This window comes from Aulonocara sp. 'chitande type north' Nkhata Bay, linkage group LG10, assembly GCF_057382095.1.
Source record: "Aulonocara sp. 'chitande type north' Nkhata Bay isolate Kocher_YH1m ecotype deep benthic linkage group LG10, A_spYH_male_GT1.1, whole genome shotgun sequence".
Classification (NCBI taxonomy): Eukaryota; Metazoa; Chordata; class Actinopteri; order Cichliformes; family Cichlidae; genus Aulonocara; species Aulonocara sp. 'chitande type north' Nkhata Bay.
Window position 1 is genome coordinate 23,628,832 of NC_141353.1, and position 12,285 is coordinate 23,641,116.

Below are 12,285 nucleotides of genomic sequence, written 5' to 3' on the forward strand. Positions count from 1 at the left end.
AAAGACGCAGTAGCAGTCTCAAAAATTTAAAAAAGTAAATAAATTGTGATTAACAATAAATCAGTTTTTCTTAGTAACTACGTGCCCTTTTACCTTGGATAAATATTTCCATGTTTTTGTGGTAAACAGTTTTTCCACCTTGGCCACCACCCCTGAAACATTTCTCTGGAGATTTATGACTCTGACCGCTTCAGTTTGCTAAACAAACGTATGCTTGTTTTGGCCTTTGTGCTGACGCAAGGCTGGAGTGTTAGAGAGGCTGAATGCCGTTCCGTTCAGCCTGCTGGAATTCCTAAAGAATCCAAAAGACCGGCATTTTTGGAGAAACAGAAGACCCTTGGCTGCACGCGGATAAATGTTGGTTTTTGCTACTGTACGTGTGCGCGGTTTCCTGAGTCACTGCTTGTTTCTCTCTTTCAATCACAGCTGTGTTTAGCTGAAGGAAAAGGCGGGTTTGATCCAAAAACTGCAGATTTGTGACACTGATACATGGAGAATTTGTGTTAAAGCCAAGAGAAGCAAAGACATTTCAGTGAGTCCCGACTGCCAGCAGCAGACATTTGTAAACCCACCTCTTCTGGCATGTCTCACACCTGTTTTCTGTCAAGAGTTGTTGTTTTGTGCCTGTTTGGAGTTCCAAATTCCATCATGTTTGTAATATTGTGAATAAATTAAGCTCACACTCATTCCTCCTTTGTTTTTTTTCCCCTCAAAGCAAATAATGGCATATTTGTCTAGGATTTAAGGTTGGTGCTACCATTGCAGGATTCACTGTGGGAGACCAGTACAGACATAACATTTTATCTCATTATTTCACAAATGGGAGATCCTGTTTGGGCTTTCAAATCAGAGCTCGCCTCTGCCCTCTACAGGCAGATCAACACATTGTTTCTGAAAGTCCAAATTTTCCTAGCAGAGAACTTCCTGTGAGCCTGTTTTGTTCTTAATCTGCATTTTTTTAAATTAAAAAATGATATTGTGGAGATAATACATACATCATCTATGCATGTAAACTAAATATTTTTTAAAATACATTTTTTTATTAATGTGGACTACACTCGACACTTTATTTGTTGTTAGTAGCAGGTTGGCCCCCTGTTGCCTTTCAGAACTGCTTTAATTCTTTGTGGAATAATTTCAGCATGGTCAGCTATAATACTGTGCCAAAAATATCCCCCACACCTTTAAACCACCACTAGCAGCCTGAACCTTTGATACAAAGCAGGATTTATTCATGCTTTTATGGCCTTTACACCAACTTCTGATTACACTATCTGAATGAAATTGATGCTCATCGGACCACGTGGCATTTTTCCAGTGAGGCTGGGATTTGAAGCCTCAGTGTTTGTTTTTAGCTGATAACAGTGGCAACTGGTGTGACCTTCTTCTGCTATAATGCAGTTGCTTCAAGGCTGGACATACTGTGCATTCAGAGATGCTCTTCTCCATAACTGCCTTCCTATCAGCTCGAAGGCCATTCTCTAAACTATGGCATCAACAAGATATTTTCACCTAGGGAACGAAAATATCCAGTATTTTCTGTTAAATCACCTAAATCACTTATATCACCTTTCTTCGTCATTCTGATGCTCAGTTTGAACTTCAGCTGGTCTGCTTGATCATATCTAAATGCACTGAGGTTGTGTCGTGTATCTCACTTTGATTATATAATCGTGTTAACAAACAGATATAAGGTATACCAAATGACATGAAAGTCTGGACCAAAATCAATAGGAAGATTAACAGAAATATTATCCTATTTAACTGATGGAAAAAAGACTGTGTGGTCTCAAAGTAACACTAACTGATGCTGTCGTCCGCCTCTCGTGTCTTTCAGGCCTCGCTGCTCCCATTTGTTTAGTCAGTGGGATGCCTTCGAGGATGTCAGCACATGCTTATTAAGAGACACAAAATGAAATGAGCAAAGAAATGGTTGGTTTTGTTTTGGAAAGTGGCAGAGAAATCCCCAGGTGGACGAGAAGAGACGCCACGCAGCACTTGGAGTACTTTGCAAACCAACAAAAACAAAACAAAACAGATTCCCAGAGAAGCAGCGGTGTCATACAACTCAACTCTGAGCATCCTAAACAAGCGAGATCTTGTTTCCAAGACACTGATTGCATGGCAATTTGGTTTAGCATCATTACAGAGACAGTATAAAGATATACTCCAGACAGCAAACGGGAGGATATAGCATGGCGAAGCACAGCTGCAGCAGCAGTTCTGTCACAGCGCCAGATAATGAAGAGCTTTGCTGCTGATAATCACCGACTGTATCCACGGCAATGTGGGGAAACAGAAAACTCAAGCATATATTCCACAACCCCCCCGTTATGTAACCATATAACTGTGTTAAAATGACCAGAAGACACAGTGCCTGCAGGAGGTGAGGAGGATTCTTTATCAAAGTGGGTGACTCAGTGATGTCTCTGCCAGGAGCTCAGATTAGTGGTTTTAAAGCTTACTTTTCAACCTGAACTCTGAACCCTCTGCCCTTAGGAATGTCAGCACACCTTGTGTTGGCCTCCACCTTCTGGCAGTCATTACTCACCTCGGTTATGAAAACTAACAAAGGCTTGGTCTCAGTCTAACTAGGCTGCGGTAAAATGGTATATGGCTATGATTTATTGCCACTATATATTCCTGCTGAACAGTGTACAATATGAATGCCAGGCCTTTCTCAATATACTCAGTATCCACTTTATTAGGTACACCTGGTCCGCCATAAATGCTTTAATGATATCTATAAATACATTACGTTGACACCGTCACAGAGGTGTTCATTCATTTATATGTTTTAGCATTGAGGTCAGTATTACTGGACTGCTGAGAGGTGGTTCGATCTACAGAGCACCTTACAGACAGCTCTCAGCATAATGTTACATAACTATGATTTTACCAGGATTTACACGTTTCCAACAATGCAATGAAAAAAGTCAAACATTATGGGCCATAATAAATATTGCAAGACTGCCGTGGTGCACTGCCTTACATTGTTAGGAATCATTACATAATGCAGAGAAATAAATGTGCACTTTATGTGACTAAGGGGGGTGTTGGCAGGTGTCATTTGTAATAATAATAATAATAATGATGGATTGCATTTATATAGCGCTTTTTGAGAACTTCAAAGCGCTGTACAATTCCAGTATTCATTCACTCTCACATTCACACACTGATGGAGGCAAGCTACAGTTGTAGCCACAGCTGCCCTGGGGCAGACTGACAGACTGAATTGTGTTGTTTTATTAAATTTACTGCTAAAATTACAGACATTAGAAATGTGGGTTGTGTGCAATACACCTACTAGAACTAGGCTGGACTCCCTATTTGCCTTTAGAGCTGCCTTGGTCTCCATGGCACAGATTCAACAAGGTGCTGGAAACATTGCTCACAGATTTTGGTTTATGTTGACACAATAGCATCACACACTTACTGCAGATTTAACAGCTGCACATCTATGATGTGAATTTCCTGATCTGCCACACCTCACAGGTGCTCTGTTGGATTGAAATCTAGTGAGTGGACACCAGTACAGTCAAGTCGTTGTCATGTTCATCAAACCAGTTTGAGATTATTTGAATTTTTTGACATGGTGCACTATCCCGCATCAGCCACAGCTGATGGCCGCCCCTCCCTCAGCCTGGTTCTGCTGGAGGTTTCTTCCTGTTAAAAGTTCGTTTTTCCTTCCCACTGTCGCCAAACCATTTGCTCATAGGGGGTCATATGATTGTTTTCGCTGTCATATTATTATAGAGTCTACCTTACAATATAAGGTAGGGTGAATAACCTATTAAAGCACACTTAAAGAAGTGTGATTATTACCTGGGAATACCTGGTAGTTTCTATGTAATAAGCAGGAAACAGAGCTGCAAAGTGGCCTGTTTCCATTTAATAACACATTGATAACCTATTAAAGCTAACTTAAAGAAATGTGGTAGTTTCTAAGAGGCCCAAAGTGTGCCAAGAAAATATCTCCTGCACCATTACATCATTACCACCAGCAGCCTCAACTGCTGATACAAGGCAGGATGGATCCATGCTTTCATGCTGTTTACACTGATCTTATTATCCAGTTTTGGTGAGCCCACACGCATTGTAGATAAGTTTCCTGTTCTTATCTGAAAAAGCGTCACACAGTGTGCTCTTGTGCTTTGATGTTTGACATGTCGTGCTTTCAGAGATGCTCTCCTGCATACTTTGGTTCTTAAGAGTGGTCATTTCAGTTACTGTTTCCTTCTCATCAGCTTGAAGCAGTCTGGCCATTCCCCTCTGACTTCTGGCATCAGTGAGATATTTTCACCCAGAGAACTGCTGCTCACTGGATGTTTTCTCTTTTTTTCCATTGCCATTCTCCATAAACATGGTAGTGTGGCTAAAATACCAGAAGATCAGGAGTTTTTTTAAATACTTGAAACATCCATAACCACGCTTTGTTCAAAGTCACTCGCATAAATCACCTTTCTACTCCATTCTGATGCTCCGTTTGAACCTTGGCAGGTCCTCTTGAACCGTGTCTACATGCCTAAAAACACTGAGTTGCAGCCAAATGATTGGCTAATTAGACATTTGTGTTAATGCTTGTTTACATTAAAAACATGTAAAAAGTTAACAAGGATTTGAACAGGATTTCCGTTATGAATTTGCTGTCAGATAGTGCTTTTTTTTCTTTTATGGTTTGCTACAGTAGTGCACTTTTAGGCTTGTAGCAGTATAACATTACTAGGACAACGTTTAATTATGGATTGCTCTGATTGCTCTCTATGGTACAGTTTAATCCTTAAACACTCATATGTTTATGTGCATTAACAGTTTGACATCAGCTCTATGTGCTGACTCTCCTAGCTCTCTGAACCCGTGTTGGGTTTCCTCCCCGCAGCAGCCACAGAAAAGAACATTTGCTTAATAAAGCCCAGAGGCTCTGAGATGAAACATCATCTTGACATACAAACAATGTACGCTTCTGGGAAAGTGACATAACGAGACACGCAAGAAGCAGAGGGAGACGAGTCAAGGGCAGGCGAACGGCGGGATAGTGAGCTGGCCTACTATTTCTAAATGTTGCTATTTCTTACCGCTCTCTCCTGCCTCTCGTTTACCTCCAGTTTTCAGCACACACTGAGTTAAGTGTATGCAAAGCTCGTTCTGATCTTTCAGCCACGCACATTCAATGCCAGATGCTTACCTGGCTTAATCACAGCTGTCTCGACAAGTCAGGAGATGTAGCCAAGCCTGGAGAATTACTTGGCAAATACAGGGGCATTAATGATTTATGGAGCACCTGTGCGGCCTTAATGAATGATACAAGTTGTACCCCCCCCCCCCTTTTTTTTTTTTGTTGTAAATTTGATTATGTTACAGTGAAATCCAGAGTCGGCTTCCTTCGGGGGAATTTTTTAATGCTTTACAGCCTTTAATAATTAATCTATTTTAAAGTGAAGCAGTGAATAGCTTAGTCTTCTAAACCTGCCCTCAGAGGCACAAATATTTAAGTCTCTTCTTTCCAAAACAATTATATATTTCTCTACTGGAAGTTTAATTCCCCTATAAATTAACACCTCGTTTTTTTTCCCTGTTTGCGCATGCCTGCTTTGTGAGATCACTGCACTGCATTTCTTGCTCATAAATGAAAACACAGAGCAAGTCAAGTCTTGATCTCAGTAAATGAGTAACAGAATGTCTTTATTCTGCATTCACTTCCTGTCAGTATGTACGCTTTAGCTTGAAATCAAAAGAAGAATAAGAATGGGTACTTTGACAAAAACAAAAAAAGATCAACCAGATTAAAGTCTGTGGTTAAAAGAAAAACAGCCCGTTCGACATCACAGTGGAAGAGAATTCATGGCATGACTTATCGGACATGGAAGCTCGATTACATAAACAGACACCTTAATTTTTTTAATGGCATGAACTGGAAAACTGGTCTAAACCACTACATTTATTTTCCCTGGAGGGTCTTGGGTCGATTTGTGGCTCTAGGTCCGATAGTGTATGCATTTTTCTAGGACCCTCCAGGGGTTAATTCTGGCTATAGTATTCATATAAAAAACATAAACAGAAGAAAAAACAAGGAAACCATCCTAACACTCCATGTGTGATATATAAACACAATATGAAATCATCTTAAATTTTACATACTATATACATACTACACCTCAACGGGTGTATTTAGAAGTTAAACACTTATTGAGACCTACTCCTTTTTGACAAAAAAAGAGGGTTATTCTCACCTTAAACAACAAAAATGAAGACAAGGCTTCATAAGAACACAATGAAACAACTCAATCACCGAGAGGAACATTTCCTATATTCATTCAGTTTGTTGTTTTTCAGCTGGTCTGTGAAGTTATGTAGTGATGTACTATTTTTTTCCACTTTGTCTGTACAATTGTTCCACATGCTAACTTCTGTGACTGTAATGCTGTGATATTATACATTAGTCCTTATTACCAGTTTGCTGAACACGCAGATTCCTCTCAGGTGATGATGCTTTGGTCTTAATTGAAATGACTCAGTAGAAAATTCTCTGTACAACTTTAAAGCTCAGTTCAATTGAAAACAGACAGACTAAAGGGGCCACACCTACAAAAGCCCACACTTGTGTGAGTAATAAGACGACTCACAGGAGCCACCATTGTCTGACATTCACCTCATGCAGGTAACGTCACACACAGCGTCTGCTGACCTCGAGGTTTTTTAAATCTTTTCTCTTTGATCTTAACCACTTAAATTGTGTTTCTATAGAATCCCTCCACATGTTTTTTGTATCATTATCTCCAATAATAACTGCAGAAAGTAGGCTAAAAATAAAAAAAGAGAGCATTAACCAAATCCTTTTAAGGTCATTGGTGTGTTTTCCGTCAGGGAAGAGCTTTGCTTTCACATAAAAACATCTGACATGGGCCTGTGCCTGAAGCCGGTGCCGCTGTCTTCTCCCTCTTCGATGGGGTCGTTGTTCAGGGAGTACAGGCCCGGCCGCTGCTTGTGCTTCTTTTTGTGGCCTGTCACGTTTGGTTGAAAGAGGCGGCTTATTGAATGCAGGCCCTTGGAGAGGTCCGGGAACAAATCCAGCTCCTCTTTCTCATGCAGGGCCCTGTCCTCTGCCGGCTGGGGTTTGGGCTTACAAAGCATCTCTCTCACAGACTCAGAAACGTCTTTGTGGAGATAGTGGTAGGCCTTCTTGCCATAGTTGTCCCTGATGCTTATGTTGGCTTCGTACTCCTTCACCAGTATGCCAATGATATATTGCTTGTCATGCAATGCAGCAATGTGCAAAGGAGTGTATCCCCCGTGTGTTTTTGCATTGATGTCAACGTGAACCCCTCCTTGCCTGGCTTTTTCGATAATCTTCACAAGCATGTCGCTGTTCCCAGTTTTGGCTGCCCAGTGCAGAGCAGTGAACCCTGACATGAAGTCCTTCTTCTCGGCCAGCTGGTTGTCTCTGAGCAGCAGGCCGTAAGCCTGGCTCCAGTGGCCGGCGGCACAATTGACGAGCCACTGATGCTCTGAGTGCTCCAGGGGAAACATAGAGGGAATCCTGGTGTCTTTGTGCTCCTCTGATGCCTTGGTGCTCTTCGCTGCCCTCCTTAGTTGGGGTGAGCCGGTGCTGCTCTCCGCCGAAGGCATCCTTCTCTTGTCCCTGAAAGCATCCGTTTTTGGGTGTTCTTCGGGTTCATCTGGGTCAGGCTTAAGTTTGTTTCTCTTGTCCCTGAAAGCATCTGTTTTTAATTGTTCTTCGGGTTCATCTGGGTCAGGCTTAAGTTTGTTTCTCTTGTCCCTGAAAGCATCTGTTTTTAATTGTTCTTCGGGTTCATCTGGGTCAGGCTTAAGTTTGTTTCTCTTGTCCCTGAAAGCATCTGTTTTTAGTTGTTCTTCGGGTTCATCTGGGTCAGGCTTAAGTTTGTGGATCTCCACTTTAGTGGCGCTGGGGGGCATCCTCAGAGGCAAGGCATATGGCTTGGTCTTTACAGGCGCATTTGAGCAGTTAATTCCCTTTCTATCCTGCAGCTGGACATCAACATTCAGCGACCTTTTAAGTCGTACACTTGCAAATTTACTCCTTTGCAGTGCCATCTGTATGGGAGAAAGCAGTTCTGTGGGATGGTCACTACTTTCACTTGCCTCTTCCTGATCAGGTTCAGTAACAGCTGATTGAACACCTCCCTGATCCTCAGAGCTTCCAGCCTGCGCAGGTGGGCGCTGCTGCTCACCTGTCAGCGGGATCTTTTCATTTTCAGGCTTTTCCACATGGATCTTTGGACCTTCCAACAAATGCTGATAGGTTTTCCGCAGGACAACATACCGTTCGCCGTCGATTTCTTTCACAAACGCTACATTGTTGACAAAAGTCTTGAAAAGCTCCCTATTCCGTTCTCTTTCTTCGGGATCCGCGGTGTCCACCGACTCTCTGAACTTATCAACCAGGTCGGATTTCTTCACTCTTCCACCCTCCGCTACCAGCAAAGACAGGATGGATTCTTGTGTCAAAATCATTATTAAAGCTGTAAAAGAAAAAAGCGAAAGCTCCTTACAGCTGCGCGGTGTGTTACACCTTTATCCGTGTGACGGTACAGACCGCTTTACCTGGACGCTCCCTCTCCTCCCCACACCTGGAGGAGGCTCTTTCCGGGGAAAGTGAGGACGTGGACAATTTGAATAATGTATGTACATATTTTACTATGAGCAAAGTAGTTCAACATTCTTATGCTCAAAAATTTCGGTAAATCAACAAAGTAGACCTCAGTAAAATAAAACAAAAAGCATCACTTTGTTCCTATTCGTAGGCTACAAGTACATATAAATGATAAGGAGAAAATATTTGGTAATTAGGCTAAAAATGTTGGATTAGGCTCACATGAGGTGTTGAAATGTAGGTACTGTACTCACAAACATGAAATGTTTGTAATAAGGATTATACTTTATATGCAAGGGTTATACTTCAACACTGAAAATATTACACTTTAAATAATATTAATCATAATAATGATAATAAAGTAATAAATAAATAAATAAATAAATAATAATAATATACAAACTAATGCAGCCACATTAAAAAAAGTAATTTCCCCCTTTTCAAGAAACGCAAACAAACAAAATAAGTTGTTGTAAACAATGGTGACAATGGAATTTAAAGATTAAAAATAATAAATAAATTAATTAATAAATCATTGTGGTTACAATCTAGTTACATATATTTTATAATGAAATGTGGGTTCATTATTTCTTTTTTGTATTTTGAAAATGTCATATAGGTTATATAATCTGTTACCATCACTGACTGTAAATAAAAGATGGACATAGCAACGTGACCTCACCCATCTGATTGGAAGCATCATTGTTGTGGCTGTTGTGGCCATCCTATCTTGTTGACTGCATTGGGCTAATAAATTGCTGCAATTTTACTCCACAAAACTGAACCAAAGACTTCTTTGATAGTCTGTACCTCGCAGCGAGCCATAGTATTTGTCAGATAATTTCACCACATACGATTTGATATCGCCAGGTTAGTTTTGTTCCTATCTTATATATCTTATATCTTCATCATAATGTTGTTCCAGAATAAACATTACAACTGGTCAGTCATGTTGTGTGAGCATTCAGTTAGCATTAACCAAGAAGTTAACTAAAGCAATGAAAAACTATCCCAAGCAAACCAGGATGAGGAACCTAAATGTGGCTAACAGCAAACCTAACTTTATTATTTAATTGCATTAATTAATAAGGAAAACACTTGAAATGCTTAACATTTGTTTCAGAAGAGATTTTTATATAAACAAATGGATTTTTTTGTCCTTTCTCATCACAGTCATCAAGCTATGACATCACATCAGCATTGTGGACCAACATTATTATAATGATGCAGGAACACCACCAACATGGCCATACAACACATCACTATCACGGCAGACTGTGCCTGTCAATCAGACAGCCACACACCCAACTCCAGTATCCACATGGATGAGTTATGCATCTCCCCAATGAAGGGGGGCACTATCCATAGAGGCCAAAAGCCTTTTTGTACCAGCCTTTTAAAATGCCACTTAGTCACTTTAACTTCTTTTAATTCTTCCAGTATGTGCTCTTGAGATCCTCAAAGACGCAGTGCAACTCTTTCCGACCTTCCTTCTATTTCTCCTGATAAAGTTGGGCACTTTAACATCAACATTGTAATTAATACAGACTGACTTACTCATCGAGCAGGCTGCAAGTGGACATTAGAAGAACTGCAGTTTGTGGCATGTGCGAGCTTGACTTTTGAGTACTGGAGGTTTGCCACTTAGTTCTTTGGAAATCCTAATTATTGCAACGGTATCTTATAACTTAACCACTGCTCTTACTCATGATAGTAATACCATTCATTTATCTGGAATAAAGCCAGTTTGGTATACACACATACAAGATACAAATTCTATTTTTTTTGCGTGACAGATAACAGAAAAATATTGAAAATCGCGACATCACGTGACGGATTGCTCCAACTCTCTGATTGGCTGATCTGCATTCTAGTAAACTCAATCTCTGACCTAATTAGCTTAATTTTAATATGAATGCCATGTTTTGACTGGCATCCAAATGATTAGGTTTTTTTTTTTTTATGATATCCATCTCTGACTGACACATATCTCTGCTGCTCGCTCCTGTCCTGGCTTGCAGAGTGTGCAACATGACATTCCTGCAGCGATTGAGAAAGCTGGCCATATTGAAAAAGTATATGTCACAACCAAAGATGTCAACTATACTTGGGATAGTTCACGCTCGACTTTAACTTAGGTATAAATATTTATTCTTATATCGCCTGGAAACTCTTTAGTGCTTAATAAAAACTACATAGCAACCATCTTTTGTAGTTCACTTTGATAATCAATATAATGAAAAGCTACTTAAAAATAGCTTTCTTCATGTGAAAACAGCAAAAATGTATAAAAATGTGGAATGTGCGTACGCATGCGCAAACAGTGCTCCGTCAAACAGCCGTTAAGTACCGACTCTCTCACCCTTTCCCTTATATATAATCAGTTTATAAAAAATAAGAAAATAACTGTTGTTCTTTTACACTAGTACCGTTTTAAAAGCAAATGAAAAACTGTAGCGTGTCTGAGCGAAGCAGAACCGAAGTAGCAGGGAGTCCTCTCGTCACCTAGCTTAGCGCCCTCCCTGCCCAGTTCAGCAGCTCCTCTCCGCCTTGTGTCCCTCTCTTCCTATCACTGTCAGCTCAGCTCAGTCAGTAGTTTAGCAGGCTAGTACGGAGACACAAGGGCTGCTCCCTTTCGCCTCTGCTCGGTCTGCTTCAGCACACCAACACCATACATTCCGCACCATGGCTGCCACGGACGTTGACGTGTTTTCGGTAAGCAAATGCTATCCGGAGCTCCTTGTTTTTTCCCCTCTCTGTTTTCTAGGAGCAGTAAACATTGCAAGTGCAGCTACGGGCACACTTGGCTGTGATTAGTAAAAGTGTGTGTTAGCTGCTGTCTATGTGTGGGTATGTATGTAGCTAAGCCTCCCCCGCTTTTGGAGCCTGGACTGTGGGCTCAGGCGAGATGGTGGGAGTGATTTCGGTGATGGTGACTGTGTTTTTCCCAGTTATGGGGAAATTAAGTACGCTACAGTAGTTGACTATTTTTAATGTCGTGCCGTGTAATGCATTTTTTTCTCTTCGGTTGCGTTTACACGCGTGGACGCGTTGCTGAAAATATGGGTGTAGCGTATGGAAACATTAAACTATTTACTGTTGAGATTGTTAGAAATTAAGGAAACAAACATTGCAACCGCCATGGAGAATCACAGTAAGGCATGTACACTGGCTAGCCAGTGGATAAAATTACCACTTGAAGACTCCTTTAGGTGTATTAATCGCAGTGATGAGTGATAAATACACTTGTGTTTTTCTTCCTTAGACTCAAAATGTTATGTTTACAGCCATGGGTATGTCAGTTCATGATACTGCTTTGTACAGTGGCACAGTAGCAGGCTGGGCAGAGTAGTATCAGTTGAGGGTGGAATGCATCCTGGATTACATCCATAGTAACATGCCATGTTGTCATTCAGGTGTGACTCTGTAGGTACAGTGAAGTGTCGCAAAACATACCTGAAAATTCTCTGTGAATTCCCACAAAGTCACATGACAAAGAATAGGTGAGTGTATGAATGATGTTAGTAATAATGGTGATGATGATGTTGTAGTAAAGTGGCAAATGAATGCTTGAAAAGATCTCTGTGTTAGGCTGTAAGCAGAGCTGACTTGCAGGGATAAAGAGATTAAGGACACACTCCCGGCCACTCCTA

At 40.8% G+C, this 12,285-nt stretch overlaps 2 protein-coding genes across 3 annotated transcripts in view; one reads left to right on the plus strand and one right to left on the minus strand.

Moving 5' to 3' along the window:
* Nucleotides 1-5,556: 5,556 nt before the first annotated feature.
* Nucleotides 5,557-8,595, minus strand: sowahaa (sosondowah ankyrin repeat domain family member Aa). Its single transcript, XM_086309211.1, has one exon. The coding sequence runs from the start codon at nt 8,491-8,493 to the stop codon at nt 6,880-6,882; it is 1,614 nt and encodes a 537-aa protein (XP_086165337.1). The 5' UTR covers nt 8,494-8,595; the 3' UTR covers nt 5,557-6,879.
* A 2,381-nt stretch (nt 8,596-10,976) lies between these two features.
* The window catches only part of septin8a (septin 8a), a 42,239-nt gene continuing 40,930 nt past the window's right edge, over nt 10,977-12,285 (plus strand). Inside the window, exon 1 of one of the 2 annotated variants that reach the window (XM_086309212.1) lies at nt 10,977-11,347. In XM_086309212.1, the coding sequence (XP_086165338.1) occupies nt 11,318-11,347 (30 nt within the window). In that variant the 5' untranslated portion in view covers nt 10,977-11,317. The remainder of the gene's footprint in view (nt 11,348-12,285) is intronic. The other variant, XM_086309213.1, reaches the window with a different exon arrangement.

Excerpts from the sequence above, each read along its gene's own strand:
- sowahaa (XM_086309211.1), bottom strand. The coding sequence starts at position 8,493 with ATGATTTTGACACAAGAATCCATCCTGTCTTTGCTGGTAGCGGAGGGT.